This window comes from Aureobasidium melanogenum (genome assembly GCF_000721775.1).
Source record: "Aureobasidium melanogenum CBS 110374 unplaced genomic scaffold scaffold_18, whole genome shotgun sequence".
In the NCBI taxonomy this organism is placed as follows: Eukaryota; Fungi; Ascomycota; class Dothideomycetes; order Dothideales; family Saccotheciaceae; genus Aureobasidium; species Aureobasidium melanogenum.
In genome coordinates, this window is record NW_024470070.1 from 1 (window position 1) to 17,159 (window position 17,159).

At 50.9% G+C, this 17,159-nt stretch overlaps 7 protein-coding genes across 7 annotated transcripts; 4 read left to right on the forward strand and 3 right to left on the reverse strand.

The window, feature by feature from the left end:
- Positions 1 to 956: 956 nt before the first annotated feature.
- Positions 957 to 3,391, forward strand: M437DRAFT_29338 (uncharacterized protein; the record flags this gene model as incomplete). The annotated part of the gene is made up of 3 exons (XM_041019160.1): positions 957 to 1,146; positions 1,199 to 2,847; positions 2,900 to 3,391. Coding segments are annotated over 3 exons (2,331 nt in total), but the record flags the coding sequence as incomplete, so codon positions are not given.
- Positions 3,392 to 4,360: 969 nt separating this feature from the next.
- Positions 4,361 to 5,050, forward strand: M437DRAFT_67815 (uncharacterized protein; the record flags this gene model as incomplete). The annotated part of the gene is made up of 2 exons (XM_041025003.1): positions 4,361 to 4,393; positions 4,628 to 5,050. The coding sequence occupies 2 exons, from the start codon at positions 4,361 to 4,363 to the stop codon at positions 5,048 to 5,050; spliced, it is 456 nt and encodes a 151-aa protein (XP_040877654.1).
- Positions 5,051 to 6,238: 1,188 nt separating this feature from the next.
- On the forward strand, positions 6,239 to 7,286 carry M437DRAFT_27966 (uncharacterized protein; the record flags this gene model as incomplete). The annotated part of the gene is made up of 5 exons (XM_041019127.1): positions 6,239 to 6,404; positions 6,520 to 6,587; positions 6,642 to 6,783; positions 6,847 to 7,078; positions 7,139 to 7,286. Coding segments are annotated over 5 exons (756 nt in total), but the record flags the coding sequence as incomplete, so codon positions are not given.
- Positions 7,287 to 8,203: 917 nt separating this feature from the next.
- Positions 8,204 to 10,819, reverse strand: M437DRAFT_53694 (uncharacterized protein; the record flags this gene model as incomplete). The annotated part of the gene is made up of 4 exons (XM_041022571.1): positions 8,204 to 9,083; positions 9,132 to 10,003; positions 10,054 to 10,625; positions 10,687 to 10,819. The coding sequence occupies 4 exons, from the start codon at positions 10,817 to 10,819 to the stop codon at positions 8,204 to 8,206; spliced, it is 2,457 nt and encodes an 818-aa protein (XP_040877656.1).
- A 644-nt stretch (positions 10,820 to 11,463) lies between these two features.
- On the forward strand, positions 11,464 to 11,724 carry M437DRAFT_12616 (uncharacterized protein; the record flags this gene model as incomplete). The annotated part of the gene is made up of 1 exon (XM_041018665.1): positions 11,464 to 11,724. A coding segment is annotated over one exon (261 nt), but the record flags the coding sequence as incomplete, so codon positions are not given.
- Positions 11,725 to 12,334: 610 nt separating this feature from the next.
- On the reverse strand, positions 12,335 to 13,819 carry M437DRAFT_86354 (putative delta-12 desaturase; the record flags this gene model as incomplete). The annotated part of the gene is made up of 1 exon (XM_041028438.1): positions 12,335 to 13,819. The coding sequence occupies one exon, from the start codon at positions 13,817 to 13,819 to the stop codon at positions 12,335 to 12,337; it is 1,485 nt and encodes a 494-aa protein (XP_040877658.1).
- Positions 13,820 to 15,470: 1,651 nt separating this feature from the next.
- M437DRAFT_53493 (UROD/MetE-like protein) lies at positions 15,471 to 16,709 on the reverse strand (the record flags this gene model as incomplete). The annotated part of the gene is made up of 2 exons (XM_041022533.1): positions 15,471 to 15,892; positions 15,944 to 16,709. 2 exons carry the CDS (start codon positions 16,707 to 16,709, stop codon positions 15,471 to 15,473), a joined length of 1,188 nt encoding a protein of 395 aa, XP_040877659.1.
- Positions 16,710 to 17,159: the final 450 nt, after the last annotated feature.

Consider the following 17,159-nt stretch of genomic DNA (forward strand, 5'->3'; position numbering starts at 1 on the left):
TGTTATTGCGAAGCCGGAGTAAGCCATTGCTTGGCGGATTTAGTATATAACCGTGCCGTGCGCCAGTAGTCTAAAAAATCAAGTTCCTTTGGCAATTACAATCAGTGCCAAGCCTTCGACGAACCGGTTCCAGATCAAGATGGCCTTCATCCTTCTCTCACCATCCCTGTCGTCACTCGCGACAAAACATATCCAGCTCCTCCAACTCAATCATTGCACAGGCAGAGTCTCTACAGGTGACAGAGGTTAATGGATAGACTGTTGTAGGGTGCTCCTTCCTGTTGTAGTCAACGTATGTGAAAGTGGTTGTCAAGTACCTAGAGCAGGACCTAAATGAGATTCAGAGAAACGTTCATTTTGCACGAGGTCATTATACGAGCCCAATCGCCTGCTTCCTGCGATTCTACTTATACCGTCGAGAGCTTGCCACATGCGTTGAGCACGTTTCTGCCTCTCAGAGACTCCACGCCGCCAACAGCCCACGCGCCATTCTTCATTTCGCCAAACGTAGCCCTTGCACTTCGCTTTTTCTTCTCACAGCGCCGTCGGCCATCGGGATGCGTCTTGGTCTCAATAGTGTCGACGAATCTGGGGCTCTCTAAAATCTGTCCGTTCATCAACCGCCGCGGCCTTCTCACTCTGCGCAGCGTCCGGTTCTGCCAGATCACATCGCCGACATGCCTGGCTCACGAGATAGCAGGGGCAAGAGCCTCACAACAGAGGTAGAAGAGATGGACATAGCAGTTGACACAACCGAGGGCGCGGCAGCGACGCATGAGTCTTCTTCAGGCATCGAAGACATGCAGGCGCGACTGGCATCAGAAAGAGACACGCCTCGCAGAGTCAAGAAGGAAACTCCCTCGTCAAAACAGCCGAGCGCTGCACAGTCACCAGCTGTAAAGGGCGAGCGTGAAGAAACCATAGGTGGCGATCTCAGCATCAAGCTTGAGCCCGGCAAAGCCCCAAAGCTGTCCCGCACCATGTCGCAAAAAATCATCACTGGACCTCGACAATTATTCAATGATTTGCCTGACGCCACTGATGAAGCCACTTCAACCTTTGATGTTCTGCTCGATTGCACGTACGGCGCAAGGCATCTTGGCACTACTGAACAGGCGCTTGAATGCGACTGTGTCGAAGAATGGGGTATGTTGTACTCTGAAGCTTGCCCTCGTGGCCATGAGCTGACTAGTCACAGATGCGCGAACACAATCCAACAATGCCTGCGGCGAAGACTCGGACTGCATTAACCGGGCCACCAAGATGGAGTGCCCCGGGGATTGCGGCTGCGGAGATGGCTGCCAGAACCAGCGCTTTCAGCGCAAGGTGTACGCCGATGTTTCGGTCATAAAGACAGAAAAGAAAGGCTTCGGTCTACGTACCAACAAAGACCTCAAGCCAAATGACTTTATCTTCGAATATATTGGCGAGGTCATCTCGGAGCCTGCTTTCAGGCGCCGCATGCACCAATACGACCAGGAAGGCATCAAGCACTTTTACTTCATGTCGCTGGCCAAGAGCGAGTTTGTCGATGCGACCAAAAAGGGAAACCTCGGCCGATTCTGCAATCATTCGTGCAATCCGAACTGTTATGTCGACAAATGGGTTGTAGGGGACCGACTCCGCATGGGGATTTTCGCCGAGCGTCAAATCGAAGCTGGAGAAGAACTTACCTTCAACTACAACGTCGACCGCTACGGAGCCGACCCTCAACCCTGTTATTGCGGAGAGCCAAATTGTTCCGGATTCATTGGTGGCAAGACGCAGACCGACGATCGTGGAATTCAGCTTTCATCAACCATCCAAAAGGCACTTGGTATTTTCGGAAACGAAGACTGGGAGAATGCCGCTCACACCAAGAAGCCGCGCAAGAAGAAGGCTTCTGAGGACGATGAAGAGTACATTGACAGCATCGAACTCAAGCAGCTTGGTCCAGCAGATGTCAAGGTCGTCATGGGAGAAATATACAAGACTCAGGAAAAATGGATCATCGTCAAACTTCTCAACCGTATACAAAACTGCGAGAACGAGAACGTGCAGTTCAAAGTGGCCAAGATGCATGGCTATGTCATCCTCAACAAACTTCTCAAGACCTACGCCGACGACACAAACATCCTGTTGCAGATTCTGGACATTCTTAACAAGATTCCTCGATTAACTCGCAACAAGATCGTTGACTCCAAGATCGATGTCACTGTCGAAGGTCTGCTCGAGCATGAAGATGAACGAGTCAAGTCGCAAGCGGCAAAAATCTATGATGAGTGGAGCAAGCTGGTCATCGCTTATCGTATTCCACGTGTGAAGAGGGGTCCCAACGCAGTGCAACAAGAAAAGAGATTGGACCGCCCTGATCGGAAGAACCGTGAGCGAAGTCGATCTCGATCACGTTCGAGGTCGGTCGAAGCACCAAAAGGGCCTAAAGGACCATCTAGGGCAACTCCTTCGGGCCCGCGCGGAGGTGGGCATAGAGGTGGTGGCTTCTTCCATGGTGGTCCTCGGCCCCCTTTCAGGCCCCGAGCCCCGCCTCCTGTCGAACTGCCGCCCGGTTGGTATGTCGCCTTTGACAAGAACGGCACACGTTACTACTACGATGGTGATGGCAATGTTCAATGGACACCGCCAATGCAACCGGCAGTGAACGCACCTCCGCCGCCGCCACCTAGAGTCTTGACCGAAGCACAGAAGCTTGAAGATCTGATCCAAGGCATTGTCAATAAGAAGGAAACACCCAGTACTGACAAGCCTTCGGCTACTGCGACGCCGACCGAGACACCGACCAAGGTCAAATCTGATGAGAAATGGCGTTCACTGCCTGAAGAGAAGCAGAAGAGGATATATGAAAACACCGTACGTTATGATTTCCTACGAGGCTCGAACTTTGTGACTGACATTCATACAGCTCTTCCCATCTGTCATTCACGTCGCAAACAAGTACAAGGGCAAACTTGACAGAGATGATATCAAGCGATTTGCTAAAGAATGCTCGAAGAAGCTTGTCAACTCGGACTTCAAGAACAACCGTGTCACTGATCCAAACAAGATCGACCCCAAACAAGAGAAGGCTGTCAAGAAATTTGTAACAGATTTCTTCGAGAGAGCTGTTGTCAAGAAGAAAGAGCATGACCAACGCAAGGGACAAAGCTCGAATCAACCAAGTACGGATGCCATGCAGGTCGACTCGCCCAAGGACGCGGTTGTTGATGACGTTGCCGATGTTGATGCATCACTGAGTTCGGCGAATCTGAAGCGAGCACGAAATGAGGAAAGCTCGATGGAAGGAGCCGCACATGAAGACGACCCACAAGGCAAGAAGGCCAGGGTATCTGCGCCTGCGCCTCCGCCTCCTCCACCCCCGCCAGCTGGAGACATGCACGAAGAAGATATGCAAGCAGGCAGTGAAGATTGCTCCAATGCGGAAGGCTTCTCAATCAAAGGCGCTGCTGGTGGTCTTCAACAGCGTATGCCAAAGTACGCGGAATCTCCAATGCAAGTTGCAACGCCACCAACCACGAACAGTCCGGACGCAGAAGAAAGGGAGAGACGTCGAAGAGAGTTCAGTGGGCTCAATGCAGAGAGGATGAGAAACCTGGGATTGGATGGAGCAAGCGATCGTTGAACATGCACGCTCTAGAAATTTATTTGCGCGCGAAAAGCGCCTTTGAAGTCCATCACAAAAGAGGTGAAGAACAATGTACAATTTTGAGTGACAAAAAACAGCAGCGTAGGAGCACATCACGATGGAAGAAGAGTTGTGACACAACTCAGACCAGACAACAATTGAAAAGACCTCATCTGTCATGGCTCCGACGCCAATCCTACCACATTCGAAACACATGTTCTCACGAGATTGCGCCCGTGATGGTCTTGTCTTGTTTTCGAAAGTCATGCAGTACGCCTTTGAGCTTCGGTAAGTGTCTCCTTGCGCTGTCTTAGACACTACACATCATGCAAAGTCTTGATTGGTGTTGTCGAAAAGCTCATTCCAAGGCCCGCTCTCAGCAATCGTAGTTTCATTGTCTCGGTCAAAGCTCGATTTATGTTAATGCAATGAATTATTACATGACGCTGTGTTTGTCTACAGACAGTGCGGTTTATTGTGTTGCTGGGCCCAATTGTCAGAAATCTTTAACTTGCAGGCTTCACCAGATGAGCAATGATAGATATATAAACCGGTGTTTATTGCACATTCTCTACCTTCATCTTTCTCGCCAGGATCCAAACATGTTACCAACAACAGAACTGCCGAAGTTCCTGTGCCTAGATGCTTTCGAGTTACCTAAGCACACTCTCTCGAGTTGCACCATCCAACCCTTCAGCCCCAAGACTCTTGCCGCAGCTATTGAGAAATGATGTTCCAAAGATGAAATCAAGGACTACCTACAAAGTTACTCACGTGAGACTGTTGAGTGGCAGATAACAGATCCTATCCATGCCGAGCATTCAGTGATTTTCCATGCAGCGAAGTGGAACGCTCTCGATATCATGGAGCTTCTTCTAGACTACGCAGCTGATCCCCAAGCGAAGGACCCCTCCAACATTCTTCTGCTTGTAGCCACAATCATGTACTTACAATGGATCTACAAAAACATCGACAAGAGCGTTGCGCTTTTGCTGAAATTCCTCGCAGCCTGCCGTAGCCGGACGTATCAGCAATTTCCTACCTTTCTTCCCTTTTAGCTACGTGCAAGTGGCAGTGATCTCCCACAAGGTCTTAAGATCGCTGGGTGATAGAACACGTATGCCCATCGACTTACACAGCCAACCTCCACAACCAGTCGGTCATCTTCATCTGTCTCTTGTGAAGGATGGCGACCTCTGCAAATTCCTCGCCGAAGACTACATCCAGGAGCTTGCAGCACGATCAGTACAAAATCGCGTCCACGGCTTGGAGGATGAAGTTTTCATGCTCTATACTGCTTCGAGTGACGAGATCACCGAATCCACCAACGAAGGACCTCATGTCAACTACACGATGCAGCTCCATCCAGCCGACCCGACCTTTGAGGTTGCGATTCGTGAGGATGGTGCAACTCTGATCCGGTCCGAATGATTCTCACAATATCCTTACGTTGCCCTGCTCCTTCCTCTTCCTGCCAAGGAAAACTCTGATATTGTTGGGGCGGCGGTCGTATTGATTCAAAGTGGAGGACCATCTGTCAGAAATCACCTGGGACCCGGGTGCGGATGCGATGTTATTCTTGGGTGGGATGGCATCTGTCAAGGTTTTTATAGCAATTGGGTCCACAATTAACTCTTACTTGTTTGATCTTTCTGGTGAGAGGCTTGGCTATGACAAGCCGCTACGGTCGTGTTTCGAAGCAAGTAGCTGCGACAGGGAGCCTGCCTTGCGATGATAGTCTGCGGCATCACATGAAAACATCGGCGAGACATCCATCAGCTTTCTCTTTTTCTGCGTGTCACACGCGTCAACTCACCGTTACCAAGACCCTTTGTGTGGTCGGGACCTGTACCGAATTACCTCAAGTACGGATTGACGTCGCAGAGGGTCATCCTTCGTGCTTGTCTCGAAGCGAGATTCCCATCAATTTTGCAATAGACATCCATCCTTCTATCAACGTCTCTCAGTCGATCTTGCATCACGGCACAATGTAGAAAACACAAGAAGACCATAACTACACGAGATGATCACTATGCGTGCTGAATACAGAGTAGATAACATATTCTTAAGCTGAGGGCGATTTGAGTTTGAGATTCGGCACTGCCGAACATGTCCGTTCGACAGGTACCGTTGTATCTGCTTTTCTCGTTTTTCATGGGGAATTCTGAGTCAAATGGTAAGCAAGAGAAATAACGGTCTGCTGCTAGTTTCTGGATTGTGACCTTCCATCGTAACAGCCAAGATCGTAATGTTGCTGAAGGGAAAGTGGTCCAAGACAGCCCAGGCGTACTTTCTCTTGTCATGTTGCATCGTTCCTTCCTTTGAGATTTGGTACTTCAGCCAAGTAACTTATAAGAGGTTTTATCCCAGCGGACTAACCGAATGACATCTTTCAATGGCTTGGAGATTCAACGTCCCTTCGCCGCTTTCCGTCTGTATGATACATATTCGTTCTTCGTTATAATAGAACACGGCGCGCCTCAACTGCCATGCAGCCGGCAGACATGGTGCGGCCTGGTCCCGAAGTACAAACACTCTCTACGTATCTCTACATTGATCACCATCACTTCTTGCAATCTTCTACGCTCAAATAACAATCTGCTCATGGCTTCATGGGGTGGACGACAAGGTACCACACAGGTCGTCATTGTTTTTGTCTTCCTTGGACTGGCATTCATCATCCTATCATTGCGACTCTTTACTCGAGTGATCGTGACACGGAATCATGGCCCTGAAGACTGGGTCATTACAGCAGCATTTGTAGGTCTTGGACAACTAACCTGCCGTGTGCTCATTGCTGACATAGAAACAGTGCTTCTCAATCACACAAGCAGTACTTGTACTCGCTGGTACGTATTCTCAGACAGCACTTAGAGGTAACCAATGTTGACAATACTCAGAGGTCCAAAATGGTCAAGGCCTGCCCCAAAGTATGCTCTCAGAGGATAATATTGTGAATCTGCGAAAGGTACGAGCCGTGTTCTGAACAAGGCTGATTTGGTCATGCTAACACATTCGATAGACACTATACAAAGCAATCCCTACATATCTCGCCGGATTGACCTTGACCAAGCTCTCGATCCTGTTACAGTACATGCGACTGTTCAAAGAGAAGGCAATACACAGATTCATCATCGGAATGCTGGTCTTCGTCGCCGCATTCGGTAAGCACACTGCAGCACCCCAGACCACGATAGAAATAGAGTGTGCTGATACAATTCGAAAAGGAACATGGTCGGTTCTCGGATCCTTACTTCTCTGCACGCCAGTCCACTACTTCTGGGATGGTATCGGCGACGGCAAGTGCATGAACTTTGAAGCAAAGTGGTTCAGCGATGCGGCGGTCAGCATTGTAACCGACTTCATACTTCTTAGCATACCTATTATCTTTCTCAAAGGCCTCAATTTACCTTATCGCCAAAAAGCAGGCTTGATAGCCGTCTTTGCGCTCGGAGGCTTGTAAGTGAAACCACTACTCAACCACACAGAATGCAGAGACATGCTAACGATCGTGGACAGCGTATGTGTAGTTTCGATTGCTAGACTGGCACCTTTGTACGTTATTGCAACCCACGCAGATGTGAGCAAACACAATGGTCCCGCGGCCTTTTTGTCAAGCATGGAAGTAAACGTCGGCATCATCTGCGCGTCCCTACCCAGCCTGCGCGCTATCACGTTACGCACCTGCTCGCGAAGAAACACACACCGTCAGTCCATGTCACAACGCCATGATCACTCCAAGTGGTGGCGATTTGGCCAAAGAAACGACAACATCGAGTTAGAAGCAGGACCAGGACAAGACTCTATCAATTCAAGCAGCGCGATCACAAAGCTCGTGTCCGTAACCCAAGAGCGCAAAGACGCCAGGAGGATGTCTCTATGGTCGATCGATGGCGGTGGGATATTCGCTGGTGCTGGCGTTTCTAAAGCTCATATCTGCTCTGCTGCTCAATGAAATTCAATCACGATCTCCAACCCAGTGCACCAATGATCCAAGAACAAAAAACAATCACAAGTCTGACTGGGTTGGGGATTTGGTGACTCACCTCAAGTTCCTTCCTCTCCTCTCCTCACTTCTCCTCCCCAAGTTCTCCCTCACTTCTCCTCCAGCCTCTGATAGTGACCAGACCACCTTTCCACAGGGGCGCGTCCATCAAGAGACCAATGACGACTAACTTTTGATTGAAGTGGTGAAAGTTTTGGCTGATGAGAAGATTCGAACTCGAGCACTGGGTGTAGGCGTTGTTGGTGTTTTAGTTGTCGTGAATGACTGCCAAGACTTGTGGTTAGCAAGCTACTCTGCTATACTAACCAGCCAGACCATGTGATTGTTGATGGCGCTGGCGGAACTAGCTATATGAAGGTCTGATGATGCTGATCCGCAAGTGAAAGCAACCATCAGGAGCTCGAGCATCTGACTGAAACAAAGAACGAAACAGTTTTGCCTCGCATAACAACGAATGTCTATGTGTACAGGCGAAACAATGATTTGAAGATGAGATGAATCAGACTTAACTATGGTTACAAAGACTGAGACGGGATCACATATCATCCTCCAACGTTGTCCCCTTTCCTACACACATCCTAGTATTCCGAAGTCAAGATCTTCTTGAGCTCTCCACTCTGCTTCTCGTAAGCCTCGACCTTGGCTTGACTAGCCATGATCTTAGACAAGAGATAGTTGACACGGCTCGTCAACTCTGCCGGTTGTCTCGGCAACTCACCCAAGAGGCGCAATTCTTGCTCATACTTGTCGATACTCTGCGATTCAGCCTTGATACCCTCTGCCAAGACTGCGAGGTCCATACGTGACTGCAGGACCTTATCCTCAGTCAACTTCTCGAACGCAGGCTGATAGACTGGACGACCGGGCTTGATGGCATATGGACGGCCGTTGTAGGATTGAATAGCAATGAGTTCAGCTTGTTCGAGGGCCGCAAGTGCCTTCTCGCCACCAGTCTTGTAAGAGTCTGACAGCAAGATCTCATTGTAGCGTATGCTCTGATCCTTGGCGAGCTGCTTGATGAGCAGCCAGGCTTGTTGGGGAGTCCATTGACGACCACCATCTTCCTGGCCCAGCACGAACATTTTCAGGATTTCGCTAGCAGATTGCTCAACAATCTCGCGGACGGCCTTGCGTGGTGTCTCTCCAGCCTTGATTCTTCTAGCCAAGAATTCAAGGTCTGTGAGACGACCACCCAGGGCAGGAAGGACACTGTCAAGCTCTCCAAGGTCTTTGCGACGTTGAGAAGGAGTCAGCTGCTTGATACCAGCTTCTGCGTCTTCAGCTTCGAAGTCAATGTGGTTGATAACAAAGCGCTTGGCGACCTCGATGCTAGTATCAGAAAGACTGATTTGTCGGAAAACGCGGTCTGGCAGGGCTTTAGATAGCGACTTGCTGAAAGAAACGTCGTGGGTCAAGAAGATAACGTGGGCAATATTAGAAGTAGTGATACGAGCAGCCCTGTTGAAGTCAGCTTTTGGCTTGAACCATCGAAAGACCTTCACTTACCATTCAGCAATCTTGTCGTAGACCACGGTGCCTTCCTGGCTCTTGTGCAGGAAATTGTCAATGACAACGACGGGTCTTCTCTCAGGGTGTGCTTCAAGATATTCGTCATCGCTAAGATTGGCATCTCTGTCATCTCTCTTTCTTCCGTCAAGAGCAATCTGCTTCAAAGCAGTTTGCGTGTTCGTAAAGATCTTGTTGAGTTGAGAGTCCAAGGTTTCAGAAAACCCGGTTTTGACACCAGTTGCTCCTTGGGCTGCGAGATCAATAAGTCCGCTGATTGAGTTCATCCATGAAAACACCGGTCTATAGCCGACTTCTGCCGCTGTAGCATTGATAGTACCCGAGTCTCCACGCGCTTCCTGGATGGGTTTACAGTCGACAATTAACTTATTCCTGCGGTCCTTCAGGGCTTGGTCAACGACCAACTCTCGCTTTCCCGACCCACGCGGTCCCTGAACCACGATAAATGTATCCGTAGTTTCCATGAGCCAGGTTCTGATTTGATCGATATTTCCTTTCTGATCTTCCCAGATAGCTTCCATTCCAGCTTCATCGGGAGTGTTTGATCTAAGACGCACAACATCGAGGAGTTCACTTGCTTGTTTCTTGAACCAGCGATAGACTCTGTTGTCTTCGAGATGAAGCGTGCGAGTAATGTGTCCCTTGATGAACGCGGTACGGATAGGATCGAAGACTGCGACAGTAATACCGGCAACGAGAGCGGCGATAGCTGGGATGACTATCCTAGGATGGCTCGTAAGCCAGTCAATGAACCACTTTGCTCTTTGCCTCTTCTCGTAACTGATCCGGAACACTGTTCCTAATTTACCACCTCCTTCTTCTTCAGAAACAACATAGCCATGCAAACAATTCTGGAGCCAGTTAGTATCGCCTTTACGGTATTGTTGATAGAGAAATTCACCTTGGCCATAACGGCTTTCCTCACGGTCACAAAGTCGATGTTGGCAAATTTGGGTAGAACTTTCGAGTCAGAAGGCTGAGAGACGATATCTGCCAGTTTTCCATAAGGTCTGAAGAAAGCATATAGCTGTTCTTGAGACAGTTCGGCAACCTCACCGCCAGGTGCAGTAGGCAAGAACTCGATCCTCAGACGCTGGCTGGGCAAGCGGTACAAGTCCTCAACCCAAGGCTTGCCCTTGACCAAATTTGCGCGGACATTAGTTATAGGCGCCCACCAAGGTCTGACCTGATGATCTTGGAGATGTTTCTTGACGGCAGCTTCAACATCGGCTAGCGTCGAGCCAGATTCATACGTGAACTTGACGAAAGCACCGCCCTCCTTCACTCTGGGCAGCACTTCAAGTACACTGGCCTGAACTGGCTTGTCGGGAGTGGCTTCTTGTGCTCTCTTGATGACTTTCTTAGGGTCTACAGCTCCCATAGACCTGTCGCCTCCAGTCAGGGTCGAGAATAACCTCTCGGCGCTCAAAAGCGGTAAACGTAGAAGCCATTGCAGTCTAAGAGGGTAGAGGTCTGGAAAATGTTACTTAGATATGTGTTTCATTGTTGATGTTGGAAGCTGACAGAGACTCACTGTTGAAGAATAACACGCCTTCCTTGGAATCGACACTGATATGACCAGTCTTGTTTTCTCCAGCTTCAAAGGAGTTGTAGCGGAGTCCTTGAGCACATGCCACACGATACACCCTGGGCAAGCCAGGGCGCATCAGCTGGCGGGTTAATATATGTTGAGTTGGCAGCATTACGAGCCCATGGTCTCGTTTTCCAAGTTGATATCCAATATGTCCAGATGATAAGAATGAACAAACTAGCAGAAGGCCAACTAGAAGTAGAAGAGAATATCTGGTAGCAAACTTGGAGGAGGTAAGTACAGAAGTTGGAAGAGAGCAACGACGTCACGTGTGGCTTGTTTCGAGCGGACTTTCCTGAAACGCAGCGGACGGGAGTGCTTCGAAGATCCACGACTTTTTTTCTTCTACAAACACATTCACAGCACATCATGGGTTGGTGGTGGTCATCAGATTCAACAGCGGCTCCCGCTACCGAGTCTGCTCCCACAGGAACAACGCAGACACCGACACCAGTTTCAACAATACAGAGAGAAACTCCCAAGAAGGCTTCACCAGACAGCGATTTCGAGGCACTATTCGCTTCTTTCGAGAAACCCTCGACGACAACAACGATACCCACAAACCCAGCACCACAACCTGTGGCTACACCACCAAAGATCCAACATGTAACGCCAGCGCCAAAAGAGACTCCCACACACTACGTACCCTCTCCCTCAGGCTCAATCGAGCAACAATCAGATTCCGACGCTCCCATCGACATCTCCCCCGACGCCTTGTACCCACGCCAAATGTCCTGCCGTCAAGCCTTTGATCAAGCCTTCTACTGCCAATCGCTAGGCGGCAAGTTCAACGACATTTACCGCTATGGTGAGCTGCGCAGCTGCTCTGACAACTGGAACGCCTTTTGGTTCTGCATGCGAATCAAGACGTTACCTGATCGCGAGCGCGAAGAGCGAATCAAGGAGTTTTACAAGGCGAGGGATGAACAGAACAAGGCTGAGAGGGGCAGCTCGGAAAAGATCTGGGACTTGAGGACTGAACCTGTCAAGAAGGCTTTCTGGAGAGATCCCGACGAGGTGACTGAGAAGAATTGAGCATGTCATCTATTGTACTTTTACTGTTCATTGGAAGATACCCAAAGGCGTTCAATGAGGCTTTCATGTGAAATCACAAAGACTGCACTTCTACAGTCATATTCGAACTCTGCAGCTTGAGCGAGCATGACACAGATCACATGGAACTGAACATTTAGTTGGAGTGAAGTGAATCGACTTTTAGTATATCGTAATTTCCAAGAACGACAGAACAATGGTCTATCCGAGTCTGCCACCTATGACAGCATTCAACGTCTTAGCCCATCTAAATTATGTTTATATGCCACTACCTGAACTGCCCAGGACTTTTTGACGCTTACTCCCAGGGAAAGAGATCGATAACATTAACGAAGAACTGGTCGTAGAGACGTCAATGGAAGCGGCGCGTGGCTTTGGGCAGCTTGGTGTAGTAGCTCTATCCCTTAAGAGCAAAGGCAGCGTTGTCGCTGCTTCGCTGTTTGACCCCGGTGTTGTGTCTGGAAGAATATAAGGCGTCGATGAAAACATGCTGAACGCAAAATCGCAATAGTCAAATCTTTCTGTACAAGCCAATCATCTACTCGTTGTCGCTGTCACCGCCAAGGGTCATGCCAGGCTTGGTGGCGCCAGGGGCAGGCAGCTTGGAAGGAGGAACACCAAGTCCGTTGTGGTTTCTGAAGAAAAGAACACCCTTGCCCTCGCCCTGAGCACCCTCAGAAGGCTCAACCCACTGGCACCATCTGGCGCTGTTGTACATGGCCTTGAGGAAGCCAATGGGGCCGTCTCTGACATCGCTGCGGTAGTGCTGACCCATGATGGGCTTGATAGCCTCGGTGGCCTCGTCAGCGTGGTAGAAGGGAATGGTAGAGATGTAGTGGTGGAGGACGTGGGTCTCGATGATACCGTGAAGAAGGTTGCGGCCGATGAAACCGAACTCGCGGTCGATGGTGGCAGCAGCTCCACGAGTGAAGGTCCAGGTGTTGGCATCGTAGTGAGGAAGCGAGGGGTCGGTGTGCTGGAGGTAGGTGATGGCAACGAGCCAGTGGTTGACCCAGAGGTAAGGAATGAGGTACCAGACGAGAAGGTTCTGGAAGCCGAAGTTCTGGTAGATGAAGTAGAGAGCAGTGCAGGTCAGGGCGAGACCGACGTCAGACAGAAGGATCAGCTTCTCGTCCTTGCGCTCGTACAGAGGGCTGGAGGGATTGAAGTGGTTGACACCGCTGAACCAGCCGTTGCGCTTGCCCTCACCCTTGCCCTCGGTCTGCTTGTGGTGGTTGTTGTGGCCAGTGACGTTGGTGATGAGGTAAAGAGGCCAGCCGAAAAGCTGCTGGAGGACCATGTGGGTGGCGGTAGCGATAGGGGTCTCCTCCATCAGCTCAGAGATCTCGTGAATAGCGTGGCCAACTCTGGAAGCATAAACCTCACGGGTCTTGGGGAGGAAGACCATGTCACGCTCCATGTTACCGGTGGCCTTGTGGTGCTTGCCGTGAGAAATCTTCCATGAGAAGTAAGGAACGAGAAGAGCAGAGTGAAGGATCCAGCCAGTAGTGTCGTTGATGGTCTTGGAATCAGAGAAGGCCTGGTGACCACACTCGTGGGCAATGACCCAGAGACCAGTGCCGAACAAGCCCTGGAGGACGGTGTAGAGAGCCCAGAGGCCAGCTCTGACAGGGGTCGAGGGAATGTACTCGGGAGTGACAAAGTTGTATGCGAGGGTGAAGGTGGTAGCAATGCAGGCAATGTCGCGGAGGATGTAGTAGTAGCCGGTGGCAGCAGAGCGCTCGAAGCAGTGAGCAGGAATAGCATCACGAATCTGCTTGATGGTGTAGTCGGGGATCTTGAACTCGTTGCCATAGGTATCGATCAGAGTACCGCGCTGGTTCTTGAGGCCCTCCTCGTCGACAGAGCCCATCGAGGACAGCGAGGTGGTCGAGGGAGAGTTGCGAGGAGAGTCTGCAGGAGAGACGACCTGCGAGGGAGCAGACGAACTGGCAACCGAGTAGTCGGTGGCAGAGCGCTGGACGGGGAGCCTCTGGGCGGGAAGAGCAGTGGTGGAAGCCATTGTGAGAGTGAGAGACGAGTGAGCAAAAGCTCAATTGGGTGAATTGGTAGGAATAAGGAGAGGCAGAGACAGGACAAGCCGAGCAAAAAGCGAATTGCCGTGTCAGGTGGGGAGAGGGAGAGGTGGGAGCAACAAGACTTGTTGAGGAAGGAACCACAAACAAGTAGAAGCCTGTAGCCTATGGGAGGATGGCAGAACGAATGAGCGAACAGGTTGCAAGAGAAGGACAGGAGGAGGTGGGGTTTTAATCGACACGTCTGTGGTTGGGTTGTGCGGTCAGAAAAATTGTCAGTTGTCCCCAAGCTCTTGTCGCCCACGCGCTAGAAGCGACGACCCTGAAGGCGAGAACTTCCAAAGCCCGATCACCCTAACCTCGGGCAAATCTTGCGTTTCATCTCATCTGGCTGAGTCGCTGACCATTCGAACCTTCCCAACATTTATCCATGGGGTTTGCTGCTCCCTCGCTATCTGATCATTCTCACCTGTACATAAACCTCGTGCCCTGCCCTTGGGTTCCCATTGTGCATCCTGACTCCATGCCAGCTGCCCCAGTCGCCAATCCTTGCTCGTCCTGCGTGCATTTTGTCCGACGGCGAATTCCATAAACATGGTCGATCGCGTCCCCACAAGCTGAGGCAAGCCCCTTTGGCAAGGCTCAAGCGTGATGAAGCGCCTCAACAGCGCCGGCACTCTGCTGATCTCTCCTGCTCGTCCTTGGCATTGGCATTCTTCCTACTTGCCCCGACCTTCGGCCTTCCTCTGCCTATTGACTGCAAGCACCCGCCGCCGCCGGTAGATTGGTCTGGGGACACGGGCGTGGCTCTCGCGTCTCCATTCCCTACGCCCGTCATCCTTGACCGCCAGGCTTGTACTTGTCACGTATGGACGTTAGTATGCTGTTGCTGCTTTTTGCGGGTCGGTCGTGAAGACCTTCAGAGCTAGATTGACCCAACATCTGTGCTTGCTTCCATGACCGTTCGAGATGTTCCTCTCATCCACAACCTCGTACCACTTTGACTGGCTGCTTTTTTGCTTTTTCCCTCCCATCCCGCAGCTTGCAGCAAATTGTCTTTTCCCCTGATCTGTTGTGCATCTGAACCTTGACCATATGCAGGGCTCGCTTGCATTCAGTGCACAATTCAAGTGCAATCGGTATTGCTTGCGAAACCCCTCACACGACGACATTGTTGGGACGACGTTCGTTGTCTGTCGTTGAAATCGAACCTTGATGATCCAGCGGCGCGCTGCAACCCCTCCTCGTCATCCATTGACTTTGCATAGACAACCCACATGATCCTATGGACGCGCAAAGACCTCGTTATCTTCATATGGACAATAGTTTGCTCGAGTGATATGACGTCTGCTCTCACGAGCTGTCATGTGCTTTTCATGTGTCTGTATCTTTGTTCCTTTTGTATGCAATTGTGGCTCCCAACCCCCCAAGGCCAACTTTTCTGATCCAATCAATGTATCATCTCCAATGTCCTTCTCTTCCGGCTGGTTGACACCCGGTAAGACTCGTAGTAAACGTAAACGCATAGCCCCCAAAATGTTGAATATCCTTTGACGCCATGCATGAATCCTTCGTTAGAGCTTCATCAAATCCCAATCGTACTTCTCTCCCCCACACTTGCCAGTGCTAATCTAGCACTTAGGCACGGTCGGGCCAGAGCTCGTTAGCGACCTTCTTGACAAGGGCGAGCTTGGCGAACATCTTGTCCTCGGTCATGGCCTCGGCACCAACACCAGTGCTGGCGAAACCGCACTGAGGGGAAATACCGATGCACTCCATGGCCTGCTCGCGGCTGACGCCCTGGCCCTTGGCAATGATGTCGGCGGCCTCGAGGACCTTGTCCTTCATCTCTTTGGCATCCTCGAGGTCGGCGACCTTGGTGCTGACAACACCGAGAACGACGTTCTTGTTCTTGGGGAGGAAGCGGAGGGGCTCGAAGCCACCGCTGCGGGCATCATCGTACTCGAGGTAGAAGGTGTCGTAGTTGAGGGTCTTGAAGAATCTCTCGGCGATCTGCTCGTACGAGCCCTGGGAGAAGTGCATCGACTTGGAGAAGTTGCCTGCACGAGATCAGCATACTGCTTACTACTGTTTATGATGGTCTAGCTTACCTCTGCAGATGTGGAGACCGACGTGGAGTCCCTCAGGACGACCCTCGAGGCAGTCGTTGTGAGCCTTGCAGTACAGCTCGAAGAGCTCGTCAGGGTCGACACCATCGGCCTTGAGACCCTCGAGCATGTCCTTGGAGCAGAAGTAGGCAAGAGTGGGGTCGTCAATCTGGACGCTCTTGAGGCCAGCGTCGTGAAGGGCCTTGAACTCCTTCTTGTAGCACTCGGCCAGGTCGGCGAAGAAGGCGGCATCGGTGGGGTAGACCTCCTTGGGGTAGCACTTGCCGGGAGCAAGACGAAGATGGAAGTAAGGAGCGGGAGGCATGGTGAACTTGCAGTCGGCCCACTGCGACTCGGGGACCTGCGACTTGAGGTACTCCCACTTCTTGAGGTAAGGGCTGTGCTTGTAGGCAATCTTGCCGTTGCAGACAACAGTCATGGGGTACTTGAGGCCAGCCTTCTTCAGGGCAGCAATTGGGGGAGCAGAAAGTCTGTAGAGGTCCCAGGGAGCATCCTCAACCTCCTCGAAGCCATCAAGCTCCTCGAAGAAACCACCAAAGTAAACCTTGCGGTCGTACTCGCCTGAGCAGATGGGACGGACACCCTCATCTTGCTGACGCTTGACAATGTGGGTGATGGCCTTGTGCTCAGCGGCCTCGAGCTCAGCATCTGAGAGCTGCTTGTTGGCAGCCTTGGTCTTGGCCTCCTGGAGGTCGGCAGGACGGAGAAGAGAGCCAATGTGCTCGGCGTGGAAGGGAAGTCTGACCATGATTGCAAAATGTGACTCGGCTATGTGATCAGAGAAGGAGAAAGTCACAAAGACCCTCCTTCAAGATAGATATGCCCCTCCATGGCGTGAAATGACAAGTACCGAATTATTGCAAGCGATCCGCCCACAACTGCCGTGTTGTCCTAGCTTCGCTGAGGTTTGTCCATTTTATGACAGTTCACGCTTGTTATCATACCAATTTTTAGGTAACACAGGCTCTGCTATTTGCCTCTGACTCTTAATGCGGTCGAATTGCCTGTCTTTCATCTACCTAGAGCTCTGCTCGCCTCTTCGTAGCAGGACCGATAGCGGTCAGCGTCGACCGAGGTGTCAAACTTTCTTTGCCTTGCCCTGAGCTCTTTTTGAGTTGAGCCGCATTCAAGCGGTGCCCCGCCTTGCGGAGTCTTTGACAGCCTTTGTGACAATGTGAATTTTGACCTTTGAACCATG